At 30.8% G+C, this 22,927-nt stretch overlaps 1 protein-coding gene across 1 annotated transcript in view; it reads left to right on the forward strand.

The window, feature by feature from the left end:
* The window catches only part of LOC134714035 (angiopoietin-1 receptor-like), a 120,913-nt gene that overhangs the window by 55,152 nt on the left and 42,834 nt on the right, over positions 1-22,927 (forward strand). The window contains exon 2 of the mRNA XM_063575284.1: positions 3,495-3,747. Coding sequence (XP_063431354.1) covers positions 3,598-3,747 — 150 coding nt within the window. The 5' untranslated portion in view covers positions 3,495-3,597. The remainder of the gene's footprint in view (positions 1-3,494; positions 3,748-22,927) is intronic.

Here is a 22,927-nt window from a genome sequence, read left to right on the forward strand (position 1 = left end):
GTACTTTATTGTGAGAAGTCCTAAAACCAAACATCCGCACCGCGTGTTGTATACATTCAAATCACATCCTGTGTTGCTTGTATCAGCCGATATTCAAAAGTTAATTTGTGTCATTTATTGCCTGATATGTCGTCTTACTATTGTAATCAGCTTTTCAGTGTTGACACAAATTAGTATTGATATAGTCACAATTATAAAATCAGCTTTTAAGAAAACTTAGCTTTATTTGGTGAAACTTGTCGAAATTGTGGGTCCTCAATGGTCTTCAACTGCGTACTTAAATTGACCTATTTAAATTTTGTTTATTCGGGCGTCACTTATTAGACTTTTGTAGTAGTACTTTTGATGTAAATTTATAATACTGGTATCTATGATGAATTTATGGTTAAACAATATTCCTTTATATTTCACTTTTTAATGAATGATATGGAATTATATGTGTCTAACAATAAAAGACTCGACTGTTTAAGACATCTTTTCTCCTACTAATCAAAAGTTGCGAAGGGAAAAATTTGAAAAACTGATACCAAATTATTCTTATTTAAGTTACCATTAAAGTAGAGTGATACGTTATTTTTGATTCGATAACATTTTATATTTCTAATTTTCTTGAGAAATTAACAAAACTTTCTTTTATAAGTTAGATATTATTTCTTACATTGACAGTATATGGGCATTTCGATCATAAATAGATATTAAATAGTGCTCGAGGTAATATTATATACAAATCCAAAGCCTATTAAAAATAGGTAGCTTATAGACGAAAAGTGCCAAATTGGATATCCAACACTAGAAAAGAATCATAGCTTTCCAAGATTGGAAAATATTCCATAATTCCTTTATTTAAATAATTTTTTACAACAAATGTTGATAACATAATATCATTATTTTCATTCCAGTACCGATGTACTAGTTCTAGCTGTTCTACTGACGTTTTTAAAGATCAACAAACAGCATGCAATGTTATAACTTAATAATGTACTGAAAATTTTCTATCTTTGTTAGATGATCAGACGTAGTCGCCTGTATGAGGTCTACGCAATCAGCTTACGGCATCACATTGTGTTCATGATTGACGTTTAGCCTATAAAAATCTTAGAAGTGCAAATTAGTGATTGTTTTGTAAATAATGCAAATCAGCATTTTCAGATTTTCTTTGTTAAAAGAAACTTTAATTCTTACAACTTCAGCTAATAAGCTATGCCGAATCGATATCTATACAATACTTTGTAAGTTTAAAAGACTTATTGACAATGAATTGTGTGCGTGTGTTACTTATAGTCAACTTCATCTTTGTCTCGTACAAAGTACAATGATTTAAAAACTTTCCAAACACAGGAAAACAAAAATCTAGTACATATATAGTTTAAGCTTAATGATCATTAAAACAAATTAACGGTAGAACACTTTATGTGCTCGAAGGGTAACCAGATCCTGTTTCAAATGATGAACCCTTCGTGCTGCACATTTAGCAAAAACCATATACTAATTCGGTAGGTCACATTCATGAATAAAACACAAAATATTAGGAAATATCTGCTATCATGTGTCGATTTACTCGCAATAGCTTCTGTAAAACTTGCGTAGGTGTGATTTCAACTTCACCACTTGGAATTCCTGGTTTATTAACTTCCTTCTGAGCTGCAAGCCTCTGTTTGTCAGTTTCAGAGAAACAAATATTCTGACGCAAACAAAACATTTGTTTTACGAAATAGGATTTATCCCTCCATGAGACAAGATATTTGAATCTACGTTAGCCATTATTTATTGTGAAACAAAGAATGTCAAACTATTACAACTCGTCTTTTAGTTTGGAATAGGGAATACTTTGTGTAAGTATAGAAAAGCCAAATGTTATAATACTATTACAAGAAGAAAGAGTCTGAAATTATGTGTACTCTATAAGATCTTTGGATGTTTTTATTATCCATGAATATATACAGTGAATGTATAGAGTATATTTTAACTAGTGCATTACTGATGCTCCTCTGTAATCCTTAAGTTTTATTTCGATAAAAAAATGAAGACTCGAAAATGCCCAATAACAAATGAGAACCAATAACTCTTTTTTTTCAAATATAAGTTTCCTTGTAAAACTGTTGAGTCTTTTCATCATTTGTTATAAAACATTTTGTTTGATAAGATTATTAGGTTGTTCATGCTATTTCTCTACATTTTTGTTTTGTTCTTTTCATTTTCTATTTGCCAATGGGTTTTTAATTTCTTAGAGGATTTGTCTTTTCGGAACCAAATATTTTTACTCATTTTTCTGACTGATATATTAAAAAAATGACGAAGACCCTGCTGCATGATAATAAATGTATTTTATAGTCATTGCTGTGTTTTACTAAACATCAATGCACTTTGGTTATTTTACGTGATCACTAAAAATAACAGTTTTCTTTTATTGTTTGTTTGCTATTCCGACCATTATAATATCCGCATGTGTTAAAACTTAAGGACTGTTAGTTGGAACTTACTATTTTTTCTTCCCGATTAATGAAGCAATTAATGTGAAGTATACAAAAGATAACCAATCTACCACAACCTGGAAAATCCTTGCAGATATAATACATTGTTTTATTAATGACAACATTATCACACAATTTTCATTGATGTACAAACATTTTAACACGTTCTTGTAGCATACAAGAGTTAACATTACATGAAGAGTGTGGTCAAGTTTGCAACACAAAACACTCAAATCAACAAACAAACTGGCGTTGTTTATATCATGTCCTATATCACTTAACAGATATCATAACACTGAACTTACATCAGTTAAACGTAGTTCTTCTCTTATATTTGATATGTGTCCCTGAGTTTTTGTTTGTAACCCGGTTTTGTTTTATGAATTTCAAACAGCATGTTGCCTTTATAAATCGATGATCGCCGAAACTTGATATTATAATAAAACACAATCTGAATACTAAAAGCAATACATTTAAAAACCTGTTTTGTTCTATTTGACAACTCTGACAATAAGCAACACAATCTTTTAAAAGATGACCACCCTTTTAAATGATTTTTTGATTTTATTTTAACCAATCACTTTTTAACACATTTCCGATTATCTAAGAAAAACGTTGTTTTTTTTATTTGTAATGCCATTTTTTTTTTTATGAATTACTTTTTGTAAATCCCGTGTCTTATATAAATTTGTAACTTCAATATTCCTTTTGATAACTATTGAAATACATAGGAGTTTTACATAATAATGTATGTTGATTAATATCCGTTTTATAGATATAAAACATGGTGCAAACAACGTCAAATCATATTGATGGTTTAAATGACGACAAGTCAAAGTGACATTCATTTGCTTTAATTATAAGATGTATGTTTGACGTAAACTGTATAATAATATGAGTTTTACCAATGTTAGTTTATATCAAAATCTTCCAACGACAATTTGCTTTTAAAATTTGTAATGCCACTAATTTTTTTAACAAAATTTTAAATATTAAGTTTATTATTTTTCACTTTTCTTTCAGAAATCAAATCACTTACATATCCAATCAGTGTGGATGAAATTAAATGGACATTAGTGATAATTTATTAAAGTAGAAACGTTGTGTCAAGTTTATTCGAATATAGATGGCGTTAGTGCTGTATTGTTTTATTTTCTTATTGAACTGTTCATGGATTTTATATATTGATACCGCTAATGTTACGGATGTAGTGGATGACGAAACGTATTTACAAGAGATAAGAAAAGGAAGATGCATGGCAAATTGTTTTGACCAGGTAAGATACTTTTTTTTTTTAAAGTGTTCTTTCGATCTTTTTTCACGCCATAACTAATGTGAGCATAATTGAAAAATGTTGATGTTGTCTGTGAAGTATTGTATTGGTTGCCTTTTTATACCTTTTTCGGCTTTTTAATATCTCCTAGCTGTCATCTTTCTCGTTTTGACAGTGAAAACAACAATATTTATATCAAAGATTCATATCATGGAACTTTTTTGTTAGATAAAATCAATTTACTAAGTGTTATCGATTCACGTAATGGTATATAAAGTAATAATACGCAAAACACAGTGACCCATTAGTATATTTTGCATGATCAAACATGAATTCCCTTGACGACTAGCACCACTTTAAGTAGCAGTAAAATTGGCGTCATACAAGACTAAAACTAATTCAAGACCTAAGTCTATATTAGTTAATGAATGCAGTTAGAATCCCATGGATTTTAAAACATCTTAGATTTGTGCATGCACAGACTATGCAATGCATACATTTGAATACATGCATAAGGAAATGTGGGTGATCGTTAGCGGAAAACAAATAATGACAAATATATATAAAAAAAACATATAATGAGAAACAAACTAATTTTGATCAGACTTTAAAACCGCCCTTGGTATATAAACAAACAGTAATATGCATCTTTCTAAAAAACAACAATGATCAAAAGTATATAAAAAAAATACTATAGATTCCTTATGTAACTTTAAAAGGCAGATGCAAATAAGGTGGGGTGTTTGAAATCTAAATCATACTTTTGTTTTGAAAATGTTCGCTACTCTGTTTAAAAAAAATGAAAAATTCTGGAAAGAAAACTAGGAGTTAATGGTCAATACTTTTTAATGGCACTACATGTGAAAAAAAGGATTTCGAATATCAGGACACAATCTAAAACTAGAGGAGTGAACATCCTAAACTTCGTTCAGTGGAATAACAAAATATACACAACAGTTCATATCAAACCTCAATGATTCTTTTCTTTATCGTGCATTCCTACATTTCGACACATTTGGAGTAAGATTTGCTTACCCGATGGGATCATCTGAGATCACACTCGGATTCTGATCGGGCTTATGCTGCTTAGTTTTTAGTTTTCTGTGTTGTAGTTTGTGTCATTTCGTCATTTTCAGGGTTTTTTTTTATAAATCTTCTTTTGTTCTATTAAAATTTAAGAAAAAGTTATTTGTGTATACAATCATAAATTTAAGACAACAAAATGAATATAACCAATTTTCAAATGATTTAAAAGATTAATATTTGATACAGTAAAACCTGTTATGTTGACTGCAACAGTTTCAAACTTTTACTAAACAACAGTAATCAATTGAATAAAGGATTAAGTTATCAATTGTAACGATTACACTTCAATGTTAATCAATAGCGCTTCCTTTTATAAGCAAATTTCTGAAGATCAACATGAGACTAAAACTTGAAAGTTACCAAATATTAAGCAAAAAACATTTAATGTTATGCATGAAAGGTTTGCATATGTATAAGAAAATAAAAGTTTAAATCTTCAGCATAAACCTTAGCTACGCATGGAATATATTAAGAAAATAAATGAAAAAATACTTAAGTGTTACAAATTTTAAATAGGTAAATTACTATGTCAAGTCATCATGACATTGCGTGTTTTTTGTTTCTAAGAATTGACAATAAAAGAAATATAATCAGACAACGAAAACGTTTTTTTCCATACGCTTTCCAAATTATTTCTTCTTATTTTATGCATAAAACGATAAGCTAATATAAAATTCTAGGAAAAATGAATTAAAGCTTAAATTTAAAAGTATCGATTTTGGTATCAAAAATTAGTATGTCATTCGCATTATACATGTTATAAAACCAATTGATATAAGCACAAATCATCTTTCACACTAGAGCAGATACCCAATTCTATAATCTTGATATATATATTTTTCCAAAGGTATACGAAGACTACACTAAAAAAAACAAGTTCGATAGAGCCGTAATAATTTTTCTTCGTGCTGCGTATTAATCTATTGAGTTGAGCTATTTTCAACATATTTGTACAATTACTTTTATAATGTTGTACTGTGACGTCATTATTTCAATTCGGAAGAAGGTCAAGCGCTGTCAAACATGTTAAACCCTGCTGATTATTTAATGTGCCCGTCCCGAGTCAGGAACATACAATTCAGTGGTCGTCGGTATCTCAATTGAAGTGTTATATATCAGATCGTTAGTTTCTTCGTTTGAATTATTTCATTGTTTTTTTCTCGGGGTCAATCATAGCTGATTTAATGGAATAAATTTTCTCATTGTTACATTGACATATAACTGAAATAGTTTTATCTTATTGTTATATGTATAAGTGTTGGTTTAATATGTTTGTAGTGTTTGTGGTTGCTTCTATGAATTACTTGTACCTTATAAATTTTACTTTCTTCTGCATTGATTATAAATGTATATGCCATAAACACCGGCTTAATTAGTTGTATTTCTGTGCTATCACCAAAATAGTTTAAGAATTTGTCGATGAGTGTGGTTATTTATAACATGTGCGTTATATTTAGGAACCTACATGTTTGGATGTGAAGTACTGCTTGACTGAATCTCGTGTGGATGATTAGTCTTGTCTGATAGAATCTTTAATAATTTTGAACATTGTTGCTAAATTTGTCAGAATGTAAGCCATTTTTTTTCTCATGCTGCGTATATGGAATTTGAAATAGCTGAGTGCAGATATAGGGTGCACAGTTCTGTAGAATCAGTAACTGTTAAACGAATCAATTTTAGAAAGTCTATATAACTTTAAAAAGTTTCACACAGATAATAAATTGTAGCTCCGATACGGCAAAGCTTTGTTTAGTGTTGTCAGTTTATTTTCTATCTATGAGTTTGAATGTCCCTCTAGTACAGTGTATCTATCATCCGTCTTTTCAGATTGAACTCTGCAGTTTGAACATAGAAAGCTGGATATTATATGTTATTCAGGTCTCAGACAGGGTATATACTGTGACATTCCCGGCTTAGAGTTTATATCCCCTGAGCCGAAGGCGAAGGTGATATAAGCCCGCAGCCGGGAATGTCACAGTATATACCCTTTCTGAGACCTGAATTACACATATATTACGGATTACCCCTGACTTAATGTTATTTTCCAGTGCGGGTGTTTGTTCACAACACACATAAGTTGAAAACCCTTATATGTTCGGCATACGTGAAGGATATTCTAATTTGCTGTGATCATAATTTTATGGTGTATGTAATAATTCTAATAACACTTTTAACATTAAATTTAAGTATTAAATTAAGTAATTGCGTGTTTATGTATCAAAAATGTATTATTGACTGAAGCACGTCATTATTTTCCCTCTGTGAGCTTCTGACAATCTGATAGCTTTTGACTACGTCACATAGTAACCGGTGTTGTGATGACGTTTTTGAGGTTCCAATTGGGGATAAATACGTCGTATATACCCCGGCAGTTTCCCTGAATATACACTGACATCTCTGTGTTGTTATCCAATCACAAACCTCGACACATTTGTAATCCGTAATATATATATATATATATAGACACTTACTAATTTTATCATTTGCAAAAAGCATTATCCTATAACCATTGAAGTTCAATGTCTGCATAATTCATTTATTCTAAAATAGAAATACAGTATGTTATAGTGTAATTGACAAACTTAAACATTGATAGCATAAATAATTGATACCTTAATAGCTACAATCATGATGCGACGTGTACTCGATACAAACCATGACGCAACACCAGGAATTTAAGATTTCTATATATTTTGTCTAACACATGTCAGTACAAGTAGTTCAGTCCAAATAATAGAACTAAAAATTCAGTCGGTCTTGCCGACCAGATAATGAACATGGCATTCGCACTGTCGAGTTCTTTCGATTTCATTCACAATCTGGGTGTTTGTCCTTTTCTCAATTGTAAACTTAATCACAAATTCGTAATATCAAATACCATAATGAAATGAACGTTCAACAACAATTCATTCACAAATCGATGGTCTTGTGTATTAACAAGCACCATTGTGTCAAAATAGATTGACAATCTTTTGGGATGTAATACGTTTGGGTCCTCAATGCTCTTCAACTGTGTACTTGTGTTGGCTTTATAAATATTTTGATATGAGCGTCACTGATGAGTCTTATGTAGACGAAACGCGCGTCTGGCGTACTAAATTATAATCCTGGTACCTTTGATAACTATTTACCCTTCTTAAATGTGATGTTTAGCCATAAGTGACACACAAACTAAATGTTACCCCCTCAGCATAAATGTCACAGAATTAGATATAATTAGACAATATACATAAATGAGATATAGTTTATGAATAACATATAGTCGTACCGTTATTGCAGAAATTTCTCTCTCAACCATCGAACAATAAGCAGTTATAGTTGAACATAGATTAGCAAAACAAGCATCTATAATACCTACGGGCAAGTTGAATCGTCTCGCAGGTCCACAGATTGTTTTGAAAGTTTGGTGTTTGCCCCAGGAACCGGTTTCCCACAGCATAACAATGCCAAGTTCATTTTTCATTTGCAAGGTGTGTGTATTACGTATGTTTAAATGAACATATGTTCTCATAGTTTGGCACTTCTTTTAATGTAGGTTGAGGGACACAGACAGGGTTAGGATGTTTGTAAAGTGTCCTTTACATTGACTTTAGTGGAATCTTAAGACCACGTGTTGTGGACTTCGTCATGACCATGACCAATGATAAAATATTAAACCCCCATTATCCTAAAAAAAATCACATATTCATAAATTACAACTAAACTGATATGCATACTTCAATTCGTAACCAAGTATGTATAAATACCTAATCAATAAATACAAACAGCTTCGCCAGTTAACTTGCCTCCATCGTGTGTTCGTTGATCAACAGATCATGACCAGGTTAATTAAAATAAATAGTCAAAGCGGTCCTAGGATGTAAATTTTCCAGAAATTAATTTCTGTTGTAATCTGTTGTATAACATTGATACATAGAATGTAAATCTAGCAATTTAGTTCAGTAAAAAAAAGCCTACAAGGGTGTCCTGTCAAATCGTGTAGCCTTGGTATTTATTATAACAGCAATAGTGCAATAAATCAGATTTTAGATTTTTTTTAAATACCTACGCATCTTAAAACATTGGCATGCAGTTTTAATAATTCGACTTAGAATGTTGAAAGTTGTAAACTAACCTCATTGGAACTATAATTTATTGAAAAATTATTAAGAAAAAAACTGAAAAAGATGGTTTGAAGAAATGCTTTTAGGGCATTGAAAGACTAGACAATATAAGAAAGATAAATAATATATTGAAAAATATCAAATTGCTCTAAACAACAGTTGACATGGAAACACAACCACGGCAATCGCATAAATCTAAATAGCAGGTGCGATGTAAGGCTCGGTACATATTGTTTGATATAAGTTAATAGACACCATAAATATCTTCACCCAAACATTTTGAAGAATATTGTATTAATCATAAAAAAAATAGGCAGATTTTTCCGATATATTGCTTTAGTGTGGGATGTTATACTGAGTTAACGCTTACAATATACAACGCAGTGCAGTGTAGTCCATTCAAAAACTCCGCATAAACTTGAAAGATCCAGACTAACTTTTTTATGAAAAGAAGTTGCAATGCAGGTAAAACGATTTTGTTTTACATAGAAATAAAATAAACTTTATTAAAAATAGTATCAAAAAGTCACCATAAATTGTTAGTATGACGTCCATTATCACTGAACACGTGTACATGTTTAGACGCCAGCTGAAGCACACTTCCGGGTGCGGCATTTTTTCGTTGCCATGAAGACCCATTCGTGCCTTTTGGCTGTTGGCTACGCTTTAGTTGCGTTGTTGTCTCTTTGACACATTTCTCATTTTCATTCCCAATTTTTGGTACGATTTTGACTCAAAGCTCTTCAGTACATCACAAGGATGATTTTTACCCTTCCACACACTTCTCTGATACCCAGACCGGAGTTTAAAATAAAATAGTTACTTAAGGGGCCTCGGTTGGTCATAGTTGTCCCCTACATTTACCAGGCGATCAATCTGCTGATATCGTTCCGGTTTATCGGAGGCATTTACCAGTACATACATACATGTATACACATTCCCGATTTTCATCGCAAATTTTATTGATTTATTTACCAACAGCATATCTGTGACGTCTTGGGGATATGTTTTCCTACTGCAAAAACGTTGCTTCTCTTCTTCATTGTTTCCTTTAATTGATTAAGGCAAACTTTCACATGACATTACAATTAGTTATACATATGGTAGAGTAATGTCTATTTCATATTCATATCATGACTTCAATCAAGAAATTGACAATGATAATCGTTCGAATTTAACATAAAAGATCGATACTGAATATCAATTTTTGTGTAGTATTTACCCTATTGAACATGACATCAAAAATACTTATGATAGAGTAAAGTCTGTTTCATATCATGACTTGAATCAATAAATGTACAATGACAATCAGTGGAAACACTTCTTAACAAATTAAGTCCCATTGCGAATATTAAGTTTTGTGTGGTAAGATTCCATTGGTTTCAGTTTATAGAGTATACATGTATCGCATTTGCAAAAATATTCTCGCCTTTGGGTTTGTTGATGTCAATGTGGTGTAGAATTTGCATTGTTATGCCTGTTAAAATATTTTTGTTTGTATGCACTTTTACAAAGTCATGAGTCTATTGTTCATTGGTTGTCAAGTGTTTCACTATTCTCCTTTTTAATATAGAGAAGACCGTGTTAAAAGAGGGACGAAAGATACCAAAGGGACAGTCACGCTCAAAAATCTAAAATAAACTGACAACGCTATGGCTCAAAATGAAAAAGACAAAAAATAGTACATATGACACAACATAAAAAACTAAATACTTAACAACACGAACCCCACCAAAAACAAGGGGTGATCTCAGTTGGTCCGGAAGGGTAAGCAGATTCTGCTCCAAATGTGGCACCTGTCGTGTTGCTTATGTGATAACAAATCCGGTATATATTCTAATTCGGTAGGTTACATTCAAGAAAGGAAAGGGTGTTGTAGTAACGATGTAAGGAACATGTTAAAGGTCGTACTTTTACCTATAACTTTTTTTTTATAAATATTATAACTTGGATGGAGAGTTATCACGTTGGTACAAATTACAACCTCTATTTATTTATTTTTACTTTTGTACGTCGTTTGAAATACTGGAGTTACATAAACTATTCAAGCATATATTGAACGGTTATCTTCAATTAGATATATATGAAGTACTTGTTCTAAATTCCAAATGTTTAAAGCACAAAATTTTAATTAAAAATCCGTTAAATTATCATGTAAATTATTCTGACATTTTTCGGAAATGAAATGTTCCCTTTATAAAATCAAAATTCATTAAAGATTTTTAATAAAACATTTGGAATAAGCGATATTATATAATGAACCCACCAGGAAATGCAAATTTCTATGCTGTTTACCATTAATTTCTATAGAGCAAATATCATTTGTAAAAACAGATTATGTTGTTATATTGTGAAATAATGCAATATAATATCAACCTGAATTTCTGCTATAGTTCACATCTTGAGAAAGCATTTATTTTCTTTGTACTATAAATGTATATGTCACAGATTTGAAGTCTTTAAAGTTAACATTCTAAGTTAACTAGCTAGTGTTCCAAACTTAGCTGCTTGATCCATTTAATGTGATATAAAATGCCATGAAATGACAAATGCAAAACGAGGTCTAATTCATGTACGAAATAATAAACTAAGACAAATATTTTTCACGGCAACAAACGACAAACACTGAATTACAGACACATAAAGAATGTGGCGGGGTAAAACTTGCTTGAAGGCACTCCTAACCTAGAACTGTAATGTAACAGTAAATAAATAACACATAGCTGAGAGGGTGGTAGAGCAGATCGTTACCCCGATAAAACATTGTCAACCGCGGCATTTCAACGTGAAGTATAATACTACAACATAAGAACTAATAATAAAACAGTTTGAAAATGCTTATTGCATTAGAATGATACAAATATAAGTTTTTCTTACAAAACACTAAGAAGACGTAGACGGTACTCATACATCCAACAGAACGACACTAAGTACATATCTTAGAGTACTCACAGTTACTGATAGCAAGGAAAAAGTCAATAAATATAAACAATTATAAGACACCGTATGGCCTATATATTCATAACGTATAGCCCGTTTAGTTACAATTGGCATTTACATGAAACATGTAAATAAAGGCAACAGTAGTATACCGCTGTTCAAAACTCGTAAATCTATGGATAGAAAAGTACCGTGACACGTCGTATAGTAATGTAAAGCAATTTAAAAGGCCTTAGGTAGCACTCCACAGTTAGGTGTGTAGTTTCGCATTTTGGCCCCTGTGGATTTTTCAAATATGAGAGCTAGTGTGCAATAAAATTCATTTTTGGATAGCTGAGTATTAAAATAGCCTTTGTATTGGGTTTATATGAACATCAAGGTTATGTAATGTATGTAATATAGGCTGTTTTCTGTATGACAGTCCGTATTTGCATGTCCATACCATACATTGGTCCGGCAATTATTGCAATGCTTTTTTCCAACTTTTTATCGCACGAACTTTGTGATTGGATTTTACGAAAAAATGAGGCGAAAGACACCCAACTTTTTTTTGATCATAAGGAAGATTTAAGAAAACAGTTTATAAAAAGGTATCACTCAAAGGCATTGAAATTCTAGTTTGATCCAAATTTTGGGGGGATATATGACATGTTCACCCCCCTTTTTGCAATATTCTATGGTAAATAAATGCAGAATGTTGCCATGGATACACATGAAAGGAATTAACTTTCATCCTTTTAACTTTTGAAAATTGAATCTATGGAAGATACTGATTACATACATATGCACATGTACAATGTAGGTTAATGTATTAGAAATCAAGGAATAGGAGATGATAAAACATTTTGCGGCTCATTTTTAACTTTATTTTTTAACTGTGGAGTGCTACCTTAACTAAAAAAAAAATAATTTGTAGACCTTCGTCTTTCTTTGGGTTTGTTTACGTAGTCATTTTCAATTATCAGTTGTTATATACCTATGATAACCCGCATCTCTTCTAATGAAATATGGTGTATAACATCCTTGTAATTAGTTTATTTTCAAATTATATAACGTTTTGTCTAATACTATATATATTTAAAGTTATAAAAACAAGATATTCCGAAGGTTTTTTTAACATATATCCTCGAAACAGTGGTTACAAAATGTATTCGACGTGACAAATTATTTCTCTTAAAGTACGCGTTACTTTTTGATTTCAAACCTTGAATTTTCTCTTAATTGCATGATTAAAAGTCACCAGTCAATCATATTTTTGAAATCATCGTTAACCTTCTTGTTATCTAAATTACGACAGTTTGGTGAACTCATTTATATGATTCTTCAAATAATTAAAACGATACTTTATAGATTTCATGCGTCCGAATAATAATTCAAAGTGCGATTTAATTACAAAGATTAATTCAAAATAATTAATTTTGTACAAAGTAATTTTCCATCTGTGAAATGTGTAATTAAGTTAAATTAATTAATCCAATAACAAAAGTTACCAGCTGTGATAAAACACAACAATGGTCACATTTTTTGGCAATCTCTATGATTATGTAAAAATGTACAAAAAAAAGAGCAGAAAACTAACACGTGTCCCGGTTGTACAAAACAAACCTTACAGTCTCTTGTTTCCCAAACTTCTAACTACGGAAGTAATTGCACATTATAATTTGAAAATAAAATGATGCGCAAATTACAAATCAGATGAGTATCACGAGCTATACTACATTAATATATCTTGGCTTACGTAATTATACTAAACTCACAAAAAGATATTTTTTAGTGAAATCAGACTGGAACTAACTTTTAACTAAACTTTAATGTTGTTTGACCAAAACGAAATTAAAAAGTCTGAAAATATGCTTTTAATGGCAATGATACATGACCCCATATGACGATATAATAATTTATAGAAAATGAATTTTTTGACTTTAAGATGTCTGAAAATATGTAGGCCATCGTATCACTTATGTGCATAAGACTGATTACTTTTAACAAAATGTTATGTCATATTTCATGCAAAATCATACATCATTGACCAATAAACAATATACGCGTAAATTAGAGACAGGATTTGCCACCTATATACCATCAAATGCGGAAAAATGTAATCGTGTGAATTGAAAGTTTGTCATGTTCTATATATTGTATTTGTCTGGACAGGTCGTAGAAATTTTCCGATGTTTAAATGTGCTATGCCCGAGAAAAAGAATAGACGTAACATCTAGACACATCCTTTTTTTCATTAAATACAATGACAAAACCTTTAAACACATTGGTCTGAACATGCTAACTGAAAGATGACTCAAATTAAAATATAAATACAAGTACAAGTACAGTACAACAACTTTGTGAACTTATAATGGCATGAAAACGTACATTTAGATAAAATTTAAAAAAAAAAAAAAAAAAGAAGACTATATAATTTTGTTTTTGGCTATGCACATTCATCAGAGATTCTTTTTTTTTCCATAAGTACCTATTTTATAACTTTTAGATTATTTTAAAGTTCTTAGGAAATGTAATCTCAAAACACTAAAACTTCCAAATCTGAAAGAAGTTAGATAATACTAAAACAAAACAAAAAAACATAATAACTTTGTTACAAGAGACGGATGACACCAAAAAAATATTCAAACTCATAAGCTGAAGTCAAATTGACAACATCATGATAAAAACAAAACGGTAGACAAAAGTTCTGATTACAAGACTTTGTTGTTGTTCTGTTCAACATGTGTTGGTGTGTGTTCAATCAGCAGTAACATTCACATATCGATCGTCAAAGTTATAAATGTCTAGTGCAAAATCATCATTTGCTTTTTTCATCTCCTCAGTTTTGAATCTTGACATTATATGGATACGTCCGTGAAAAAAACCCACTTTTTAACACTGTAATTGTTTTCTTTTGTCGTGTTTTTGCCATAGCGTTGTCAGTTCCGTTTTTACTTATGAGTTTAATTTGATATTTTTCGACTCTCTTTTTATTGAAAAAAAATAGGCTTGATTCGTGTGTCTAGTAAATGTTATTTAATTTATACATCCAATTTCGTTTTAATAACAGTTGCACTATGTTGTTAACTGTACTGAAACATGATTGAACTTACTGGCTTAAACATTATACAAGAGCACAAAAATAAAATGTAGCTGTTTGACTGTGGTAAACATCGTTAATTTTGTTCGGAAACAAGGCAGGAGATTTATTATTGGACATATTAATTACTTCATTTAAAATAGAGTGGTTAATCTTCAGACTACTTTTAGTAAACAGGAACTGCCTCAGTATCATGATACTTGATTGCAAACCCAGTTGATGTGATGACCATGCGGGTAATATTAGATTTGAACTTTTATGTATTGTTGACATTATGATTTTCGTTTTTTTTCGTTTATTTATGTTGTTATATTTTGTGCTGAACATTATTCTTACTCGTCAACCTAAATAAGTGGCCCAACATTATCCTTCAGAAATTGTGGATGGAGATACTAAACTGGCAGTCTAATTCCTTGAAACACTCTTCTCTTTATCATAGCAATTACTCTCATGTTCAACAGAGGTTGATGTGGATGAGTCAATTTCAATATAAAGACCTTTACATCTAAAACAATAAACTCTTTATATATTTCAAAGGATTTACAAATAGTATTTACTAAAACAAATAATTTTGATGATCTTTTACATTAACTACATATGTACATGTCATCAAATGAAATATAACGTAGACAGTGCAGTTTCTGAGCAGTGCTAACATGTTTCGGGCCACAAACATGGATTTTGTCGACCCTAAAGAAATAAATCAAAATCATGTACTTAAAAAAAAAACAAGCAGCATTTCCTTGATAGGTTCATTGTTTTATATGAGAAATGACGTCTTGGAACACAAATTGAATTCATAAATATTTGCAGTTAGAAGGGAAGTTATCTCACAAAATAGTTTTAAATATACACGATACTACTTGTACTGCACTAGATGCGCCTTTCGACAAATAATATCTCTTCAATGATGATCGAATCAAAAATATTTGTCAATTCAAAACCTAAAATAAACGTTAAAGTGAAGGATTGATTCATCAACAGGACCTCCAGCCAATGTAAAGGTTGAAATTTGGTTGTTTTAATGTAGTCTGTTGATTGCTATTTAAGTGGGTGTAGTCTGTTGATTGCTATTTAAGTGGGTGTAGTCTGTTGATTGCTATTTAAGTGGGTGTAGTCTGTTGATTGCTATTTAAGTGGGTGTAGTCTGTTGATTGCTATTTAAGTGGGTGTAGTCTGTTGATTGCTATTTAAGTGGGTGTAGTCTGTTGATTGCTATTTAAGTGGGTGTAGTCTGTTGATTGCTATTTAAGTGGGTGTAGTCTGTTGATTGCTATTTAAGTGGGTTTTTTGGTTGTATTTAGTGTCATTGGGTTGTAGTCTCTTTGATACCTCTGCCACATATATTATCATCCATCGAAAACAGATACATGTACATTCTAGGCTTTTTATAGGATATAGTATGTTTACGAATATTAATACTGTTTAAAACGTTTGCAGTTGAACTCTAACATCATTAATATCACATATACACACATACGCGTAGTAAAATTATGAAATTATATGGTAACTGACAAAAATGTTTCAAGTATTGTCGATTTACATACTCGCAACCATTTCTTCATAAAAGCAAAAGGGTTAAATGCATCTTACGAACAACATCGCGTCACCCCTAGTGCATTTATGATTATACTTTTCTTGTGACTGTGAAATATCTCTATGATTATTCGAGATACTGTAACAACTATATAAGTTTGAAATTGTTGATTCAAGTTGGAATTCCAAATGACCCGTATCATATTAAGGAGTATCATCGGTATATGTGTCCTTTTTCAAAAATATAATAAAAAGTGTGAATCACTTTGCCTTTTTTTAAGTTACAAGTCTTAAAACCGACAGAATTTGCAAAGGTTTTTAATGAAAGAATACATTTGTGTTATTAAAAATAATCTATGAGATACAATTTAAAAAATAAAATATCAGAAGATAGGTTAAATGATATCCTGTATAAAAATAAAACGATGTGTCTGAACTCGTTTTCTTGCTTCTAGTAAAGATCTCTTACTCAAAAAGTGTTCTCCTCTTGAATGTCTAAGTTGAAAAATTTATTTAAAAAATGTACAAATATTGGGTATTTGTTTTCACATTTTGGATAAACACAAATTTTCTCAGAACAAAAACAAAATGTCGTACACATGAATTGCAAATATGTCTCACAATTTGCAGATTTAATAAAGGAACCAGGCAGATTTGTAATTCTATTGTACAATCCAAGTTACCTTAACTGAATTAATAATATAGCCCGGAATGAAAATATAAACGTCAATAGAACAAGAAAAACATAAGTTGTCAAGTTTCTGCGAAAAAAAGAAAATCGACTAAGCTGACAATTTTTTTAAAAATTACATAAGAGTGTTTGGAGTCGTTGAACTGCAAATGGAAAAGAACTTTATAAAATTTGAATATAATTATTGAAAGTCATAACCGAAACAATATGAAAAAAAAATTGTATTTATATTGAGTTTTTTTAAACCGCTTAGTCGCAGCAACCGGTGTTGGAGGTTTTGCCCTCAAGGGTTTCACCGTACCAATAGTCAACACTTTTTTTTAATAAAGGCAACATTATTATACAGCTGTTATCATTGATATATATTTTTTTTAGATTTTCATTGATTTAAAACACTAACGTTTTCCTACTCAAAGAAAAATTCGTCCTTAGCACATTTGATTTCAGGAGTTTCTGGGTTGTAATTCTCTTCAACTTTTGTTTTTGATTAAGTCCTTCAACTGTTTGATTCGATAGTCATGCGTCTTATGTAGACGACACGATTGTCTAGCAATAACATACCAAATTATAATCCTTGTATATTTGATGATTTTTATAGATATATATCACTGAGGATAACTGTATTGCATCTTAAGCTCCGACGGCATCAATAGGTTATTTGATGGTCGCAAATTAAGTTTACTGGAGACGCTTTAGAATTCTATATAAATGAAACTGACAGAAAACAATGTCAAATCATAATTTATCAAATGTTAATAGTTGAATGTTTTCTAAAAACAAATATATGTAATATCAATTATAGCCATATCATATATTTCACTTATTATATTTGAATGGTTTGTTCAAAGTGACGTCATAATTGTCAAATAATTGTAGTCATAAAACGAAGAAACAATTTCGGAACAAGCAAATAAACTCGAAATTTTATTTATAGTCATTTACTATTATATTTTATCTTTTTTATCTGGTTTTTGGTCGTCTAGAATACGTTTTGTTTCTCTCCTTTGTGTTTGTATATATCCGATTTATTACAATAATTTGATACTCTCTATTTTTTTCATTTTTGTCGTTTCGGCGATTGATTTAAATGGTCGACAATTTGTTTTACATCTAATGAAATTTAGTGCTAAGGTCATTCGTATGTTCTAAATTCATGTTGCTTCATAACGTAAAAAACGACCTAAAACAGATTTAAAATTCTGCTACTTATATTCAATCATGTTATGTTTGACAGTTTTTTTTTACGAAGAACGTATTTTGGTACTAACCAAACGTCTTATAGGATGGCATACAACTACAAATTTTCAATTACTCTCTTGTTTATTATCTCTGGTTCAAGGTAGTCATAATACACACGTTTATTGAATTAATCACTAATTATACTGACAAATTGTAATACACACTTCAAGATGGATTATTCATTTATGTCTTATAAATGAAAGCATCAGCACTTCAAACTGTTTGAGTACATACTGCTGTACATTGATTTTTATTTTGTTAACACTAGATAATTATAAACAAAGTGTAACGAAGAATAACATTACAATCATTGTATAAAATTCAAAAGTTTTGTCATTTTGGCCGATAAATTTATAAATGCATCATACAAACCTGTATAAAACAACATATAATACTAGGTTATCGTCTATTTCAAGATGAGGAATATATTATTATCAATAATTGTTAGTTCAGGCACTATATTCTAAAATACAAATAACAACACACTTCATTAAGATGATTTGATACAAACATTTGCTGTCTCAAGTGTTATCATTTTTTTCAACTTTGTACTTGTTTGGCTTAATGAATATTTTGATATGAGCGTTACTGAAGACTATTATGTAGACGAAACGCGCGTCTGGCGTACTAGATTATAATCCTGGTACCTTTGATAACTATTTACAGCTTATTATGCGAAAATTGGAGGCAAAAACAAAGATTATAAATTAGATAACGGTTGACAGACAAAGTGTTGTCAACAATGATTCTTGACTTATATCTTGAATTGTTGAACATCATTTCTCTTCTGAAGAATTTCGTTTGAAATTAAGACTGCAATCTGTTATTAGACAGGAAACGAACCTTTGATGGAGCAATACTCGCTAAAATTAAATAGTTCAGGCTATCAGTACGACAAGAAACATATGACCATAACAATTAATCAATAGTTAATAGATGACACGCGAAAAAGTAAATCAGAGTATTACAATATGTTTGAAGTAAAATGATAAAAACTCTGAGGAAAATTCAAATCGAAAAGTCCGTCATCTGATTGCAAAAAAAAAAAAAAAAAAGCTCTAACACATCGAACGAGTTGATAACAACTGTATAATTAATGCCTGACTTGGTTCGGGCATTTTCTTATGTAGGCAATGATGGATTAAACCTGATTTAATATTCAGCTAAACGTCATATTTGCATGTCAGTTGCATTAAATTCCATTATTTTGACAACGACATGTGAACAAAACAAACAGACATAAAAAAAAGGTAAAATCACAAAAATACTGCACTCTGAAAATTCAAAACGAAAAGTCCCTATTCAAATGACAAAATCAAATGATAAAACACATCAAACGAATGCGCAACAACTGACAATTTCTCCTGAATAGGTAGAGGCATTTTCAAAATATTTTCAACAAAAGTATAATTTCATATCTGAAATGATGGTATACAGGGTTGAAAAATCAAAAGTTATGTTAGAACTAATTTAAAGAACAGACACAAAAAGTCGCACATACAAAACACACCAGCAAAAATTAAAGATAAAACAAACGTATTGACCAAGTCACAGAAAACAGATCAAACAGTAATAAAATAGAACAAAGAAAAACACGAACAATATAACGCGTTGTTAAGATGATAAACAGCGTCAGTACACAGAATCTATACATCAAGACCATCATGTATTATTTGTAAAGTTGATACAGAATATTTATCAACAGATCTTGGTACATTTCGATGAAAATTTTTATTAGAAAAAGGACGAGACGTTCTTTGACATCCCCTGGTTCATTAACTTTCTGCTCAGACACTTGTGACGTTTTACAAAGTCTGAGTAGGAACTGCAAGCTCTTGAATATCGAATAAGTTGGGGAATGTATATCCCATATGCAGGTGAAGTTGGTAAATTGCTACTAAGATGGGGAAAATTGATAATTTAAAAGAAAAAAAATCTCGTTTGTTGTAGAGTCTGGTACTAAAAGGACTGTTTATGTCAAATTTAGGGTATAAGTCTAAAAATGAGGCGGAGGAAGCCGTGTCTTTTTGTTCTTTAATTTCTGGGGGATATGTAAATGGAACTAAATCAAAAAAGTTCAGATTGTTTATGGTTGGAACATCATCAATATATCTGAAATTGAAATCAAATTGTTTTTGACAATTGTCTGAAGAAACTCTGATTCATATTAAAAAAAAAGAACATGTTGGTAAGGAGAGGCGCACAATTCGTTCCAATAGCAATGCAGACAATTTGCTGGAAAGTCTACCACAAAATTCAACAAAAATATTTTGTTGATAACAATCTCCAGCATACTAATCACTTGTTCCTCTGTGTAGCATGTTTCACCCTTTTGTTTACTTTCAACATCATATGCCTTATAATATATCTTAAAGTTATAAATTGATAGCGTATGCTACCATTTTTTGTTGAAAAGCATTGTGGATTATTTCTTTCAGTCAATTTTTCAATTTCACATGAGGAATGGTGGAGTACAGGGTTGAAAAATCAAAAGTGTTGATAGAACTAAATTCAGAAAAAGACCGAGATTTAAAATTATCTAGAAGGTCTTTAGAATTTTTAAGGGGTATCCTGTAGGGTATTCCGTGGAACACACAAATTGAATGATACGGTGTTCCGTGCAGCACAAGAGGACCTTGGTAACCCGGGCGACGTCCGTGTTTGTTTGTTTTTTGTATTATCTGTTTTCATCATGTATAAAGCTACCAAGCTAATGATAACATCAGGGAATAATAAATCCACCAGCAGTAAAGTCTCTACTAGGAAGAAACTTGACATCGACTTTTTAAGGTAGTCTAATATATTTGCGACAATTCTATAATATAAGTATTAAATGCGCTATCCCAAATGTAATTCATCATGTGCTGTTCCGGACTTAAAATTATTTATTAATTATCCTAACGCAATTATGACGACTACAAAGTCTTTAATATACATTTGAAATAGTGAATGTACTATCATAATGTAATTCATCATGTGCTGTTCCGGACGCAAAATTATTTATTAAGTATACAAACGCAATTGTGACGAGTAGTAAATCAATTTTATACATTTGTCGAAACTAATTTGCCAAGAAATGATGTTTTAGTTTATAATGCTGTTTTTTATTTAAATTCCTAGTAAACTATATTATGTATTGTCATCTTAAAAGATACTGTTACTTTGTGATCCAGTAAGATTGACCGACGATTGGGTCTAGACAACACCAAAATATAATGTGCTGACATTTATTCCTTAAACTGATCTGACAACTAATACAAAACTGAAAAATGCTTATTAAATTACGATCATACAATTGGACGAATCAATGTTATAAAAAACTAAATGTCAATATGAATGATAGCACAGTTCATTGAATAAAAGATAAAGTTGCACTATAAGATGTCTGTCTCCTTCCGGACGCTTGGGGTCGTCTATGTGTTTAGCGTGAACAGAATCTATGATGTTAATTAATAACTAGTTATTTAAAGTGCTACGTATGTTGATCTAATTTTGATCAAAATCGTTGTCAAGATAACAAGGACACTTTTGCAATGTTTGACAGTCTCGAGTTGATAGTAATGAACTATGCTTTGTTGAATGAATATCCTAACCAGGAGACGTATATACAGGTTAGGGTCAATTTAATATTTTCCTTCAAACTATGTTTCTTGTTCAACACGACATGAAGTAAATATGCTTATGACTGTTTTGGAGTGGCAAAATCTGTTACCAACAAGCAAATTGCATTTTTTCCTTTTGCTGATGAGGGCCAGTCAGTTTAACTGACAATAGGATTTGATAGAGAAAAACACATGCGATTTATTTATTCCTTAAACTAGTCTGTCAAATGAAAAACAATATCAAAAGACACGTTATTATATACACAATGTCATAATAGAAGTATCGTAGGTAATGAAAAGTTCTATGTCGTCTTAAGATGTCTGTAAGTATTCCTCCTAGGTCTGGAACACATATATAATTGTGTATGTTGGTTAACAAATTTATAAATGTGTTACTGAGTTCCGGCATAATTTCATTTTCAATTCAAGTTTTGAATAATAGTTTTGTCCTTAAAAGAGTGTTTATACGATATCAAGCGACAATTTATAAATTATTTAGTGTACTTAAATTACATGAAAAGTTGCAATAACCTACTGTAAAAATTACATCAAACTTTGTTTACTTAGCTGTAAAGGACTACACAATGTACTTTGTTCAATTATTACAAAACATTTCTAAATTAGACTAAATGTCCAAGATTTTTCCCCTATTCAACAATGAGGTCGTTTTCATAGATATAGGAAGATGTGGTGTGAGTGCCAATGAGACAACTCTCCATCCAAATAACAATTTAAAAATTAAACCATTATAGGTTAAAGTACGGCCTTCAACACAGAGCATTGGCTCACACCGAACAACAAGCTATAAAGCATCTTTATTTAGCAAGACTTCGAAATATTTGTTTATTCTTGTTGTCGTTGTTGCTATACAGGTTGTATCTTGTTGCTTTCAGATGGAATTTTA

This window comes from Mytilus trossulus, chromosome 4, assembly GCF_036588685.1.
Source record: "Mytilus trossulus isolate FHL-02 chromosome 4, PNRI_Mtr1.1.1.hap1, whole genome shotgun sequence".
NCBI lineage: Eukaryota > Metazoa > Mollusca > Bivalvia > Mytilida > Mytilidae > Mytilus > Mytilus trossulus.